The sequence below is a fragment of the Thermobia domestica genome, chromosome 12, assembly GCF_964235325.1.
Source record: "Thermobia domestica chromosome 12, izTheDome1.hap1.1, whole genome shotgun sequence".
Lineage (NCBI taxonomy): Eukaryota > Metazoa > Arthropoda > Insecta > Zygentoma > Lepismatidae > Thermobia > Thermobia domestica.
The window spans coordinates 233,118,440-233,135,506 of record NC_137465.1 but is presented as its reverse complement, the minus strand read 5'-3'; the positions used below and the strand labels follow the sequence as shown (position 1 = coordinate 233,135,506).

General features: G+C 34.8%; 1 protein-coding gene across 1 annotated transcript in view; it reads left to right on the top strand.

Annotated features, from left to right (window-relative positions):
* Positions 1-17,067, top strand: part of LOC145665887 (4-hydroxy-2-oxoglutarate aldolase, mitochondrial-like) — a 161,894-nt gene that overhangs the window by 112,556 nt on the left and 32,271 nt on the right. Inside the window, exon 4 of the mRNA XM_081732996.1 lies at positions 5,268-5,432. Within this exon, the coding sequence (XP_081589122.1) occupies positions 5,268-5,432 (165 nt within the window). The remainder of the gene's footprint in view (positions 1-5,267; positions 5,433-17,067) is intronic.

Sequence of the window (17,067 nt, the reverse complement as noted above, 5' to 3'; positions counted from 1 at the left end):
TCAAATCACTGACATAGTTGATTTTGTATGTGTCAGAAAGTCAACGAAGTTGCGAGGTGTGATTGCAAAGTTGTGAGACAGGAGTTGCTACTGCTCAAAACGAGTGGCTGGGTTTACCTGCTGATGTCGAAAAGGAAATTTGTTCTGTCTTTGAAACGTTCTAAAAAACTGATCGCGATATCTGGCCACTAGAGAGTGAATACATGTACTTAGTGGTTCTCAGCAGCTCGGTGTGTAAAATTAGATTAGGATTAGAAATTGACGATTGCACGGTACACCTGAACACATGCTGCAACATTGCTGAGGTAATTGTACGCACCGATTCCGAAATGCATTCACGCATATCTGAAAAATTCCTAATCTTCACCTTGTATATCTAATTCTTGATGTGACTCTATACATAGAAGTTGCATTTCGGCATCGATGCATACAGTTACCCCAGCAATGTTGCATCGTGTGTTCAGGTGCTCTGCGGAGAACTGATAACTCTGCTTGAATATGGAGGGCAGTCATGTCGAACTGCTTTGTTTTCTTTGACCTACGGTGTCTTCTTTGATATTGTAAACACTTCATTTGAATTGAAGTGCTCCTTCCCTGAATTGTTTAGGGACTTCTCGGACACCCTCCAATATTTACAAACCGGAATGCTGACTGTTCTCGGTTGAACACAAATAAGATTGAAAGAAATGCAAATCCCACCACTTTCTACGAGATGGCCCTTCATTGCCGAATTTTTTGATGTAGGTTATGTTCATTCTAAGGGTTTATTCCAAAGTATGATGTACATACACTAATATCCTCTGCCAAGTATTGAAACCCAAAATTGTGACTTGTCGTTCGCGCACAAATAAGATTACCAAAAAAAAAAAAAAAAAAAAAAAAAAAAACTTGGCTGATGTTCCATGTTGCCTATATATTTCAGCATTTGGCGATGGATAGGCATATGTTATTTTGTTTTAGTGCCGATTACTTAAACCATTTTTTCGTTGACATCAAGGAACTTAGTGAAGATAACGAACCTATCCTTGATTCGGAAATGAGAACCAACTCTGAAATGCACACTTTAATTTCATTAGTTCTTTAACTTCTTTTATCATTTAGTACTTTTTATCAACTAAAATTTATTAATTACGTAATTGAATTTCAGCCAAATAGAATTCGAGTTAGCGCTTTAAAAAGGCATAGAATTTCAAGCTGGAAATTAGAAATTCAATATTTATTTTTGTCATGCTATGGACTCCCAGTTTCTTTGAACAGAAATACGGTAATTATTTTGATTTAGAGTAGTCACAGAGTGCGTTATGGAGAGTCGTTTTGACGCATGATTAGAGCCATAATAAAGAGTTCGACTAACATATATTTCATGTAGTAGTCAGGCGTTTAGTATGACGCTAATCGTACGTCAAAACGATTCTGCATAAAGTCCAAAGAGTTTTTCCTTTTTATATCCAAATTTCCATTTTTCACACGTTCATGTTCGTGCCCAATGAGCTCACAGATAAATGAATACAACAGGTCCTTTGTTTAATAAAACTTCTGAGGCACAGAGAAAAAGAAAATTATTTTCTTGTGTGAAATTGCAGCGTTAATATTTGCTACCTTACCATTTCAGTTTACTCGTTTCAAAGAATATTTTGCTTTGCGTTTTCATTAGAGATGCAAAAAAGCCGGCTTTTTTGAATCGATGGTTTTTTTCACATAAAAAGCCGGCTTTTTTGGGGAAAAAACGAGAATTTTGGAAATTTTGGCTTTTTTCAACTTCATGATTTTTCTATCTAAATAGCTTTCTTATAGTATATTCTATAGTTAGATAAGAATTCCATGACCTGAATGTGATATTTCGCTCTGAAATTCACCATCAAGATGGACGGAGCACATGTTTTACGAATTAAAGCTAACATGAAGAATGTAGTATTTGAGGGTAATTTTAGAGGCTATTTAACTTTATTTTAACTTTTGAGTTATCGACATCTTTTTTCTTCTCTAGTTTGTCATCCGTGTTTCATTTCTAAGAGCTTTTAGTACTCTAGCTTCTAGCGCAAAAGTTAAACTTGCCCGTTTTTCTATTTATCCGTCAAAGAGTAAGTTTTTCAATATATCCGTCAAACCGTACTTCCACATTTCTGTTATACTGCAGCTGTGAAGTGATTTAGCAATAATTTTCCGGACACAACCTTGAATACCAATTTATACAAATAATCAGTAGCGGATTTAGAAAAGTACTTTAGGAAGGGTTTTTCTGATTGTTTCGTTTCCTAAAAAGTCCTAATTTTATTTGGGAAGTGCTTGAAGTTTTTGAGTACAGGCATAACTAATATTTCGTTTCGTTTATATGTTTAGCAATAATCTTCCGGATACAACTTTAAAAATCATTTTATACTGAGAATCAGTGGCGGATTTAGAAAAGTATTTTGGGAAGGGTTTCTTACTAATGTTTAGTTTTTTTAAACATGCGTAATTTTTATTTGACGGGAGCTTAAAGTTTATGAGTAAAGGCATAAATAGTAGATATTTCGTTTGTTGCAGACATTCCGTAACTTTGGGGAACGGGCTTCAGTCCGAAAGACCGCTCCCCTAACCTTCGCAAAACCGTCACTGCTGGTAATTAGTAATAATAACGATTTAAAAACAATAAAAAAGGAAGTCGCCCAACTCACAGTACACGCACTATTTCTACATTCACAGATGGAATGAAGAAAAGCTTTGTCAGAATGGTCGAATGCTGGTTGAATCCCGGACTTCCCGATAGAAGCGCAAAAGCTAATCACTCAGTCATGTTTGTTGTGCAGTTGTATTTAGCTTAACTTAAATATATTCCGTAGTCTTTTTTTTTTGGGGGGGGGGGGGAGTTCCGTAATGATATGTTGAATCCCTCTTGTTAAAAATTCAGAGAACTTGAGGATTGGGTAAACTGTGATAGTGGTTCTATAAAACTTAACTGTAGAATTTCAAGAATATACAGAACCAAAAGCTCTAGATGTGGAGCCTTTAAGTGTATCATATAAATCTAAGTATTTCTCTTATGTTTTATTTTAATTTTATTTTGTTTCAAAAAGAGGGTATGGAATATTTTGAAGTAAAAATACTACATACTATTTTGCTAGTTATTTGTGTATTCTTTAAAAAGAAGTGTTTACTTTTAGGGTTGGCTGGTTTACACCAACTTTTTTTTTTTTTTAATAACTGGTTTAAACCACAAAAATAAAAAAAAATGAAAAATGCGAATCGTGTGAACTTCTTGGTAACGTTTCCAGATATCAAACCACCTGCAATAGTTTTATTTCCCTTTCACCTTTTAATCAAGGTGCCCCATGTTCAATTCTCGGTCGAACCACAAACCTTTTTTCATGCGTAACCCAAGTAGCGGTTCGGATGTCAGTTTAAGCGAAAGTCTTCTCCTTGATAACCTCGGTATTTCGTAAGGATGTTAAGCCTAAACATACGAAACGAAACCAAATTGTATATTTCTGCATGCTTGAATGAGTGTTGTTTTATAAAGAATCCAAGGTTATTTAAATATATTGATAGAAATTGGCAAAATTTATCGATTGCCTATGTAGCTTCCAGCATTAGCTTGGATTGGACTTTCAATAATATCTACATACTAAATTTGTAATTTAATACCTCAGTTTTAGCGTACTGATTATGATACGTTGACCTTTAAATTTTACATGCAAAGCAATAACAGGATTTTCCCGTTATTGTCTTACATTTCAAGTAATGACGGGATTTTCCCAATGGCTAGGGCGGGAGATTCTCAACTTAAGAAATTTGCTGACCGCACTTCTTTAAGCTTATGGGAGTTCTTCTGGCATAACCCCGCTGTTGCATAATAACATCAAGGCGAAACAAACTTCTTTCTGTGAATATGTAATATAAATACATAAAGCAAAAAATCTAAGTCAAAAAAGCCTGGTTTAAACCAAAAAAGCCTGGTTTAAACATCCCCCAAAAAGCGGGTTTTTGGCATTTTCAAAAACAACCACGGTTCTTGCCAACTCTGCTTACTTTTGTATATAGGAGGTTAAAAAATTCTTATTATATACATTGGTTAATCCTGTGGAATTCATAATGTAAATATGTTGAAGAAAAATTGTTTGAAATATTTTTCCAAAATTCATAGTTTATTTTCGATGTTTTATATTATTATCAGCATCAACCACTAATTAAATGAGTTTTTGTGTTATAGAGAAGCGATACAAAGTCTGTTTTATCAATTTAAAGCAGTATTTTGAAAAAAGCCCAAAATTTCCCAAGCAAAAAAGCAAAGCAGAAAAAACCGAGTTTTTTTCCAAAAAAGCCGGTTTTTTTCCGAGCCCTTGCATCTCTAGTTTTCATTACATCAACTTGCAGGTAATTCTGAAACGAATATGGCTTCACCAATTAAACTGTATAATTGAAATAACCTTAACATGGATCTCATGCATGCATAAAATGCAGGGGCCGCGGTAGCTCAGTGGTAGAGCGTTCACCTCTGGTGCATGGGTTTGATTCCAGCTCGCGCAAGGTGAACTTTGAGATGGACAAACACCATGTACGTGGGTTTTTTCTGGGTTCTCTCATTTGTTCCCTTTTTCTTCATTCCACCATTTACTTCATTTCTAATTATCATCGTCTCCTTTAGCGTAGCCGGCATAACCGAGGTACGTAAAACAACGATTTCATTTAATATTTCAATTTGCATGAAGTGCAGTTACTTTTACGTTTTTAAAAAGTCATGTAGGGGAAACAAGAAAGGTCATTATTCTGGTTTGCAACTATTATTTGCCAAGAACGTTAGTGTACATCATATTGGAATTAGCTTCCTGGTATGAACATAAGATACCTAAGAAATCAACAATGAGTGACGACTTCCGATATACCTTATTTAAAATTTGGGAAATTCATTCACTCATCACTTTGGTGTGTTCTGCAATCGGAAAATTTCTATTTTCCCGAAGAAATTATAATTGTACCTAAATGATTACACCCAATTTTCGAGTTAATTCTAAAATTTATTTTTCACCACAAAACGGTCATGGGGTCCTTTACTTGGAGATGAGCAAAGACGTACAGAAACTAAAATGTATCTCAGAGAATTTTGTGCAACTTTTAATGTGTTTTTCGCTTTTGTATAAAAACTTGAATACGTCTAATTTCATCGACGTTTTATTCCATGTGTACGTACATAACAAGAAAACATTTAAATATTTTTTTCCAGAACATTTTCAGTCTATCAGGAATAGAATAGTATAGGCTATTACTTTTCTCAATATTTTATTTTACAGCAACAAGTTTTGAAGACTCACTATAAAACTGTAGCAGACAATATACCGATACCTGTGATTTTGTACAATGTTCCTGGATTCACTGGGATTGAACTTGAGCCAGAGACGATAGCTGAGTTAGCAGAGCATGACAATATCATTGGGTTGAAAGATAGTTCACCAAACGTAAGTATCTCTTTTATCTTAATACGAGTTTAACTATAACCGTGTCACTGTTGGAACCGTCTTCCAATTACGTAGCATTACGCCTAAAGTAAAAAAAGCGCGCACTTTTCATTGCCTGCTGATGAGTTTATGTCCTTGAAATCATTCGCCTGTTGCCATGTCACGTTAATAAGCAGAAATTGTACAGCTGAGGAAGTTCAGAGGTATGTCCTATATCAGTAGTGCCCACCCCCTTCATGTCCATGACGCCCCCCTTAATTGTCTATCCGTAGGTGTTCTTCCATGAAAAAAATCTTTTCGATTAATTTTTACACCCCCTCAAACATATTTATATAGATTTTATCCCCCCAAATATTTCAATGACGCAGTTTGAGTCATAGCCCCTCTTTGTGGGCACCCCTGCCTATATTCAGTGTTCGAAGTGAAAAAAAAGCAGAGGCGGTATGTTTTATTATGATTTTGACTCAACATACCAGCTATTTAAATATTGTCTTTATCACTGAAAAACCAGAAACGGTATGTCCTCATTACTGAAAAACCAGAGGCGGTATGGCATACCACCACATACCGTCTCACTTCGAGCACTGCCTATATTGCAACACAGCATCAATTTCACACGGTTCCAGGTGAGCGAGGGTAAAAAAGTAGGTTTGGGCAGATCGGAAATAACAGCGACGAAAGTATTGTAAAAGACATCTTTGTGATTTGGTGGAACAAGAAATATGAGGAAATGGGAAAACCAACCGACACTTTCTTTTTCATCACAATAATACATAGGTTGGGACAGAACCAGTAGCCCCTCGCACAACAGCTGAGCATTCTACTTGTTTCTTTTATTATTAAGTCAACAAGTGGCGGCTCTAGAGGGAAATCCGTTAGAAGCTAAGGAAAGAAAAGTTTCACAACTTGTGAAGGCTGTATACAAGAATTAGATATTGTGGAAGCTTTGTTACCTTAGATTTAGCTTTGTTATCTTTTAGTTAAATTTTTCAATTTCCTCCAGAACCGTCACTGAAGTTAACTCTTTTTCTGAACGTGTCATATTCTCGAGAACAAAGAGCCACAAACCAAACTCATCCGATCTGGACTTTATTTTATGCTGTTATACAGGGTGTTACGAAAATTTGTCACAATACTTTGGGAATAGATTTCTCACATCCAGGGCCGGATTTAACATTTTGGCGCCCCTAGGCCCAATAATTTTTTCCGCCCCTTAGTCTGGTTAAAGTTACTTCCCTAAAAACCTTTATTAAATAATTATATCAGGCCTATATGTTAATTGCTTAAACACCACTCCACGATGCAACTTTATCATTGCAAATTGTTTGAGGAACTTACTTGGTTCTGGGCTTAACAAAATACCGTTAATGTATTAAGAAAAGATTGGTGAATAGCTTTGGTTTTGTTCAATTTAGCCATTTGGGCAAATAAATAAAAAAAACTGTAGTAAAAAAAATAAGTAAATAAGTAAAAAAAAACAGCCAGTTCTCCCGTATTTGAGATCAATGTTGTAACGAAGTTGATGCATAATGTTGAAAAATAGTTTAACTTTACCAACAATTATTTGTTCCAATGAACTTCAAAATCAGAATGTTTTATTAGCCTGATTTTTTTTAATCAATTCAAAAAATATGTTAAGTTATGGCTATATATTTTTATTCCTAGATATTTTTTTATTTTTTTTCTCTCGGCCGTGAACCCCCTGGGAGCTTGCGCCCATAGGCCCTGGCCTACCGGGCCTATTCGGAAATCCGGCCCTGCTCACATCAGAAAAAGAAGAAAAGTTCATATTATGGACCTGTGGTTGGTGGTCTATAGTTTCCTAGTTATAGGCTACCGGAAACATGAAAAAAATGAACTTTAGAGAATCCATAGTTCCACTACTATAGGACTGATCGTAGTCGGGACAAGATATCAGTGAGGAACTAGTATATGAACTGTCCAAATATTCATCTTTTAGAACCTCTGGTACTTGCACAATGATTTTTAGTGATGATGTTTGGGAGTACTTGATCACTCTCCACCTACCTCTCTAAAAATGGATGTGCAAGTACTAGAGCATTCTTAAACATTTATATTTGGACAGTTCATATACTAGTTTCTCAGTGATGTCTTGACCTGACTACGATGGATCCCGTACTTGTGGAGCTATGAACCTTTAAGTTCACTTGATTCACGTTTTCGCACCCTATAACTCCTGTGAGGAATCTGTTACCAAACTATTCTGACACATCTTTGCAACGCTCTGTATAAAAGTGTGAAATGTTACATTATACAGGTCTTTCTTTGGTTCTCGAGTTACGGGCTGTCAAATCTTAAGTAATATTCTCGAAAACAAAAAGGCATACATTGCACTTATCCTATTTAAAACAAACTTGAAATGGCCGCAGACATTAACCTGTTATACAGGATGTTAATGAGCTAGACCGGTGATTTCTCACATAAAAATAAGGGGGGGAAGGAAATCATATGCACCCGTGGTCAAAAGTGCAATGTATGACTTTTTGTTTTCGAGAATATCAGTTAAGATTTGACAGCCCACAAGTCGAGAACCAAAGAAAGACCTGTATAATGTAACAACGAACTTTCAGAACTAGGACTGTCCAAAACCGTAGGAAAAAGAACTTTGGGGCCGAATATCTCCAAAACTATTAGCTATTGAGCTGAGGCGGCATGCTTTCGTCTTAGACTTGTAATCTGCTCTATTCAAAAATGCATGATTCTGACTCGTTTAGTGGCCATGCAAGGGAGTCCCCCACAAGAAGTAGGGGTCCCGTATATTCCATTGGAACAGATGGGTCCGATTCATGACTGATGGAACAACGTCCCATCAAGTAACAAAAAGCCGTTGACAGACCGTCGATAATTTGAACAGAATCAAGATGGCGAAGGATTTTTGTTGTGTTGCACGTGGTTGAAACACTACAGTGGGAACTGAATGTAGTGGATAAAAGGAAATTAAATAAAATCATTACATCTGCAGGTTGATGACCCACAATTATGACATGTATGCTAAAGGAGACATTAATAATACGTAATGATTTTCAAAAAAAAAATGATCCTCTTAGATACTTATCAACACCAATATGAACTTTCTGTGACCTACGATTCCCGAAATATGACTTCTGAAATCTCCTGAAATCGGAACTTTTTTTTATCAATTTCTTGGGAACGGTAAGAATGACACGAAAAATTCCATTACTTGTTTGAGATACTTTTTGATGCTCTGTCGAATGGAGCGCTCAAAACTGAAAAAAAAAATCGCAAATAGCAGACAGACAAGCACACACAGACATAGAAAATTAAGTAACAAAATTTTTAAGTTCGTTGATAAAGGACGATTTTTTTTTTTTTTTTAAAGATTTCACTTTTGTTCACATAGAGTGAGTTCATATCCTTAACCTGCAGCGATTACCTTATTCTTAATTCAACCAATGTTATCTTTGACTGTTTCCAATTTCGAGTAATAATAAGGTCCATTCTAAAGTCTTGAAGAAACACATGCCACGATTTATGAAAATCTAATAATTTTTAGGAACTATATAGCTAATTTTGCTTCTAGTTTTTTTTTTTTTTTGTGAAGATGAAGTAAATTCATTCTTTTTCAAGAGAATTCATTCTTTTTCAAGAGAATTCATTCTTTTGATAATGTTTATTTTCAACTTGAAAAATCGTGCTAATCGTAAGTGCTACGTATTAAACAAAACAAAACTGTATTTGAGGAAATCGGATAAATTTTACGAAACTTACCAAAATATACATACATGCGATGTATTTTTCTTTCTTTCAGATAAATGGGTTTAAATTTAGCACTTCATTCGTGACCAGCTTCAGCCCCAAGCTTTGAAGATTATTGCCACGTGGCATCAAAATTGTATCTAAGCCATTTTTTAAAGAAAGCTTTCGTCGATTTTTTCTTTCTCACGAAAGCTATACTGGAGAATTGATTTGATATCATATAGATATGTGTATGTAGTATATATTTACACTTGAAACTCAGGGTTGATACTTCCCTTTAGGGGCCTTTTGATCTCGCGGTTGTAGCGGTTGGTAAACCGCAGAGTTTTCTAACTACATTAACGTCATTAAGGTAAATGGAATCTTTCCCGTGGTCCAAACCATTATGGATAAAATGTTCCATATAACACAATGTAATAGGAAACGCTGTGGCCGAGCAGCCGCTACCGCAGCCCCACAAAAACACTAATCTTACCTTCTTCTTCTTCTTCTTCTTATAGCAGATCAGTAAATTTGGCCACAAATTTACCCATTTATTTTTCATGTCCCACTTCAACCCCATTTCTGTCATATTTCATCAAAACCATATATATTTGGAGAAAGTTATCGTGGACAATTATAGTCTTATTATATGTAATTGAGATATTTCCAAGTTGGGTAAAATCTGCCCATTTTACTCTCTTGTCCTTGTCCAATTTGAACCATAGACGATGAATGTGATTAGGAAGTTCTAAAGAGAATATACTGATTATTGTATCGAAATGGAATATTTTTTATGAAATTTATACAGGAAAATTGATTTGTTAATATACGATAAATTATATGTACAGTATGTGGGCCGCGGTGGCTAGTGGTAGAGCGTTCACCTCTGGTGCTTGTAGTCCCGGGTTCGATCCCAGCCCCCGCCAAGTGAACTTTGTGGTGGGCAAACACCGTGTTCGTGGGTTTTCTCGCAGTTCTACCGTTACCTCCCACTTTCTTCATTCCACCATTTAAATCATTACTCATCATTACCGTCTTCTTCTTCTTTAGCCTCACCGGCATAACTGTGGGACGTAAAACTCAAAGATTTCATTTCATTTTTTGAGGTTGATTCCTCCAAAGCGTATGCCAAAGGGCCTATCGGGTTGCAATAATGTGAACAGACTTCGGGGAGATGACTGAAATTTAGCTCAAAGGTAGAAGAGACTATGCAGATTCTATATTCCAAAACCAAATTGTCCTAAAATGGATGGAACATGGCGAAAAAGCCACACAAAACATTAACACTAATATCAATAACAAACAAATTAATCTTCCAGTTACCTCAAAAACCAAAAAATGGAGATGGCTGAAATTCAGACAGACTCAACAGATCTTCATTTAAAACAGAAATTTTCCTCAAATGGATGGAACATAATCAAAAACACATAAAATATTAACATTAATTTAAATGAAAAGTCAGTGAATAAATGAAGTCGCCCACATATCTTACAAACTATAGGAAGGAGATGGCTAATTGAAAGCTTTTTGCAAAGACATAATAAAGAGCTTAAAAACAATGTATAGCCCGTAAGGTAAATATGGATGAAACATTATCAAAAATCGAGTTTGAGTAAAGTAAATAATAACGATAAAGCATATGCACGTTCTTCAAATTACCCAGGGCGCCCCACCGGATAGTTACGTGCTTGATATGTCGGTGTCGTCCCACTTGCGACAGTACTATTAGCGACAGGAACTGTTAACTGTCCTATGAGCGACCGATTCAATCTGTTAACTGCCCTATGAGTCACCGATTCGTTCATACTTGAATCATCTTAAGTATAGAAAGCAGAGCTTTTGAAGAAAGGGGATATTACAACAGGATTTTCAATAATTACATAGGAATATACTTTTCATGGAAATATCCCTGTTGTCTCGTTAAGTTATTTGAAATGTTTTATGTCAAATCTAATTCAAAATTAAAATAAGTTTTATTTGCACTCACAGTATAGGAAAACTATATTTGACGAACAGTATCACTGCACGTACATATTTCATACCAAGGTTGTTCGGGCGCTAATAACGCCAGAGGCAAACATATTTTATGAGATGGAATCATATCTTCCATCATCTCAATGTAAATGAACGGTCGCTCATAGGACAGCATAATTCCTGTCGCTAATAGGACTGTCGCTTCTAGGACTAATTCGATATATCTCATATCTGAATTTGAAATATAAAGACCCGATTTAAGAAGCAACTTGACTTTTGACTTGATCGCGTGACACAGTCTGGTCCTTATGGCAAACCGGATAGGCTCTTTATTAAAACTGTATATATTTTGCGTAATATTGTGAGATAGACAGATAAACAAACAGCTACACATATGTCAGTTAAGGCAAATGGTTGAATTTGATTTGAATATTAGAGTTATTATAAAGCCTTCTATTCCACACCTATTTTCTGTAGATCTCTAGTTAACAATTCTCAGTTCACCTGATTAAAAACTTTTTTCTAGATCAATAAATAGAACATATAACCCCTTAATTTTTCTATCAACCTTCCACTAATTACCCTACTCTTAATAAGGCAATAACAGCTCCTACACCTGTGTCCCTTCTTCTGAAATAAGGTATTCCGTCTATACTTCTTTGTTTGTTCTTCAACACAGAATTCTCTTCAATATTCGAAGTATATTTTTTTATATAATGGTGACGCTTTGTGTTATTTTCTCTCATATTCTTAAAATGAACTTGATCTGTATAGAAAAGTATTTTTTGGTCAAAATATTAAATACTATCACAACTAAATACTAAATGTTCTATTAAATAGTAAATGCTAATTACCCTATTAAATGGTATTCAATAGCACTGTGTAAAACCACACTGTAAAATGCCTAATTCGTGTACGTATGGTTTGATTTTTAAAATTTAAATAAGGGTAGATGAGGTTGTATTGTATCGTCCCTTGCAGCAGCAATGCTATATGAGACGTGAACCTACAGCTTAACGTAGGATCCTAAACATTACGAGGTCCCATGGGGAATAAAACCCGGGTCTCCCCTGCTAACCGTCTAGCTACTAAGACCTTTTATTTAAATCAGTTTAATTTCGTAACAAAGATAACTATTACACAATTAACAAAAAGGAGAACGTTTCGTCCTGCTTATTAATCAAGATACAGTACTAATCATTTTGGAGAAAATTACGTGTAAGAGATTTAAAAAAAAAATCTTACGGCTTAACGGTCCTACGACTATGTTCTTAAGGCTAACGGAGACGGGTGATTAAGGCAAATGAATGATAATGATAGGATCTCTGGGATGAAAATGTGGGAGAAAACGGGAGTGCCCCGAGAAAATTGACGGACGAAATGCTGTCCACCACAAACTTACTTGGCCGGGGATAAAACCACAGACTTCACGCCCCAGAGATAAGAGTCCTCGTGTAAGAGAAATGTTTGGGGAAGTTATTTTATTTATTTATTTATTTTTTTATTTTTTTAACGAAACAACCCAAATTGTAGCTATGATAATTCTGAGAATTGGTCAAAACTTTAAAAGGAAAACTACAAATGCACTATTAAGTAACGAATGTAAGAAAAGAAAATAGAGAAAGAATCCCAAGAAGAGGAAAGAAAAATAAAAGAAATCTTAAAAATAGGAAGAACATTTTTTTAAAAAAAGCCCTACTGGATGATCGACAAGTAAGTCCGTAATGTGGTCATCTAAAGCAATTACTTATCTAAATCTTCATTTGAGGAGCAGCGTAACAAGAAATTAGGTAATAAATATACGATCTTGCTCAGTCCCCGAAAATTGCATCTTTCTACGGAGTAATAAAGTATACTTTACGCGGCTAGTCCATCAAATAAATTGGTTTCCAGCCTTTATGTGTCATTGGACACGTCTAAAGCATACGGGAGTAGAGTGTTCGTTGTTTTACGGCGGAGAAAACATCGTGTTATAGCTCGTCAAAATGAGACTCAAACAGAATTTGTTTCTTTTCACTCAACATTTTGGTGGTGCGCTTGCTTTTCTCTACAAAGAGAAAGAGAGAGATGTTGTTTGTTTCACTGAACAGAGACTCAACAGATGGGGAATTACTATAAGCCAGATACACGCTCAGTAAATTCTATGTTTGGTCTTTTTAATGTTTCAAACTTCGAGATTTAAGAATTCAATGCTTTGGGTTTCTTTCTTTTCCTTTTTTAAAAATATTGTGTTATAATCAAGGGCGCCGATTTCTCTGTAACTTTGGGAGGCCCATTCAAAAAAAAATACATATAACAAGAAAAAATTCATATAAAAGTACATATTAATAAAAATACAGGGGGCCCACATGAGCTTTGGGGGGAGGCGGACCCCCTGGCCCCTGAGGATCGGCGCCCTTGGCTATAATATATTGATTCTATTACTTAACAATTTATTGTTCACTACCACAGAGACGATACGTGTTAATGGATCCAGGTACACACCCAATTTTTTTTTCAATGGGAGGGGTCCAAGGTTTGGGGGTGTTCAATAATATAATACACTATGTTTATGTAATATTAAACGAGTGTTATTCTACAGCTAATAAGTAATTTTTAAGTACTGACATCTATATTCATACGGAAAATTATAAAATTAGATTGTTTTGTATGACAAATAAAAAAAAAAGATAAAACGAAATGAAATCTTAAGTTTTACGTCCCGCGGTTATGCTGTGTATGCTAAAGAAGACGGTAATGATGAATCATAAATTAAATGGTGGAATGAAGAATGTGGGAAGGGGAACGGGAGAATCCCGAGAAAACCTACGAATACGGTGTTTGTCCACCACAAAGTTTACTTGGCCCGAGGTGGGATCAAACCAGAGACTCCATGCAGTAGAGGTGAACACTACCACTGAGCCACCGCGGCCCCTTTATCAGAGAAGGAATAGTATAGATGATGAGAAGATTAATTTTTTAGTCCATATGAAGTACTACTGTTAAACAATTATAGTTTTATTAAGAAATATGCCGAGCTGCGAAGTTTTGGGGCAAGTCCGGACCCGGTGAAACCCCCGTCTGTTCTCCCCTGAATGGATCTTATACTTTGCAAGTTGATTCCACTTTACTTATCTAAGATCATGTTCACCATCTCTGAGGAACTTTCTTACATTATCATCCTCAGTGATGTCTTCCTCTTCACATAGCCTTTATCTGTTTTCATTTCATATCAATTATCGTTCTTCTCCTCCATCGCCTTTCTTCTATATCTTTTATCCAGTAACGTTATTTCAGGTTTTACCAGGGGAAAACAAGATGGTTCACCGACATAAGAGTTTCACGTTTTTCTACTATATTAGTATACAATTGATTAAAAAGTATGGCGTGGGAGACCCGGGCTCGATATTCGGTGGAAGCTCATGTGGTTCGAATCCAACGTTAAGGTGTAGGTCCATAGAGACGCTAAAAATAAATTCAAATCAAAGATTAAAAACTATGGATTTCTTAAGCTTAGGGGGGCCAATTGCTCCCTCCTGTCTTCCCGCAAATGATGTCTCTATTTCTATTACGTCTCTGAAAATGCGATTTCTCCTGACTGGCCTGACTACTTTTTTTTTTTTTTGTTTATTTACCTTCAATATTATTCTCTTTATCTGTAGTTTATCTTTTGTGTAATTTCTGTTATTTTTCACAGAATACAATTTCTCAAACAATAAGCTAATTACATTGTTTTTACTTTCACATCTTCAAACTTATTCTTTCCATCTCTAATATTAAATAATTTTCTTTATATTTCTTACTATATTCTTTGTATTCTTACTATTTCATTTATAAAGTTCCTCAGAATACAATTTCTTTTGCAACAATGCTCGAGCTACTGTGTTTTTTCTGTTTGATTATTATTATCTTAAATATTGTTCTTTCATCTATACTATTTCATTTATCTTCTTTTATGTTTTCTATCGGGTTTGTTAGAATAAATTTCTTTCTTAAACAGTATTCTAACTACTTTCATTTTCTCTTCATTACTTTTAATATTGGTCTTTCCGTCTTAACGTTTTCGTCTATCTTCGTCTATACTTTCAACATGCCCTACTAATATAATTCTTCTCAAATAATACCTTAACAACTTTATTTCTTGATTGATTACCTTCACCATTATCCTTTTCCGTTTCTATAATGTCGTTTATCATTTTGTATATCTTCTACAATCCCTCATATTATAGTTTGTTTTCAAACAATGCTCTGACTACCTTCTTTCTTATTAGATTGCTCCCAATATTAATCTTTTCCCCTTCGCTATTTGATTTATATTACTCTCAAATAATGCCCTAACAACTTTTTTTTTTTTGTGTGTGTATTTGATTACCTTCAATTGTGTTCTTTCTGTTCCAGATAAGGTCCTAACTACTTCCTGTTTTTCTTGTTTGAGTACCTTCAATACCGTTTTTATCGATATTTCTTTTATCTTCTTCATACTTTCCGTCATATCACTCAGACTACAATTCTTTTCAAACAATACCCTTTCTACACTCTCTGTTTTGTTTCGGTATCTTCAATATTGTTCTTTTCGTCTGTGCTGTTTCTTTTATTTTCTTCATACTGCTATCCCGTCGTTCAGAATACGATTCTTTTCAAATAATATTCTAACTACTTTCTTTCTTTTTTACCTTCAATACTTCGCTTTGACTAATTCATTTCTCAGAATGATATTTTCTGAAACAACGCTTTAGCTATTATATTTTAGTTTGTCTCTATTTGCCATCTAGTTTGTGTTTCGTTCAGATTATTTAATTTTCTTCACTTTTCTTGACAATGAATCTCGTCGTTTCTTTGTCTGTAGCCATCTTTATGCTCTATAGAGTATAATATTCTTCATACCATTCAATTGGATTGGCGATGGATTTCAATTGGTTTGTAGTTTTTTGGCAACGAAAATCTAATCACAGAACGTACCTCACAAAAGGTGGGATTTTCTATTGCAGCGCACATTTTACCAAGTCATAGAAAACACAGTAAGAGCGTCACAGTCCTGACGCTACCACAGTTGAATGTAGCAACGTTCTGACACCAAGATGGTGACTCTAGCCCCGCCAACTGCCGCGATAGGCCAAAACGTTAGGTACTTTCTGAAGAGCCATTGTATCTGTTGTTTCACGGTTTTGTCTTTAGAAAGATACACTATTATGTATAGCTTCTGCTACCTAATAATATTGTATATATTTTATTGAAAATTTTAATGTTTACGAGAATTTGTCGTGTTTTGTAAGCTAATCAAACAAGGAAATAATTGAAATGAAATAATAATAAGGAAAATTAATTAATTAATAAATAAACCAATACATTATATATAAGAAAAACAAAAAAAAGTATATGTATCCATATGGATGTATAAAATAAAATAATATTACCAGGAATCGCGTTGTACTTACCAGGAACGACGTATTACTTCAATGCTTATCTTCAGCAATCTGCGTAGCTTAAAACGTAAAAGAAAACAATTGCATAATAGAAAATATAACAACAAATACAAATAAGGAAATAATTTATCAAAATTAATAATACTAGACCCCTAACATTAAAATATAAGGAATAAAAACATTATATAATTTTAATATTTTTGAATTCCTAACTATAACAATGGGAAACAAATGTTCATCTATTTATTTATCAACTTAGGCAGATGCCCAATTAGAGTGTTGAAATATGTCAATATATTTTTACAACAGTTTTTTTTTAAGTATATTACAGGACATTGTGCAATCAAGTTTACCACGTTTTTGACATAATTTGTTGTAGACAGAACATCTTCTTCAGATTGGTGACTTCAACATTATGTTGGTCCTAGACTTCTTACAATAGAAGAGACCTATAGTTCTATCCTCTATATACATTGGTTCTTGTTCTAACTGAAGGAACATGGAAGTATAACGAAGAAAAAAAAAAGTTTGAACAATCG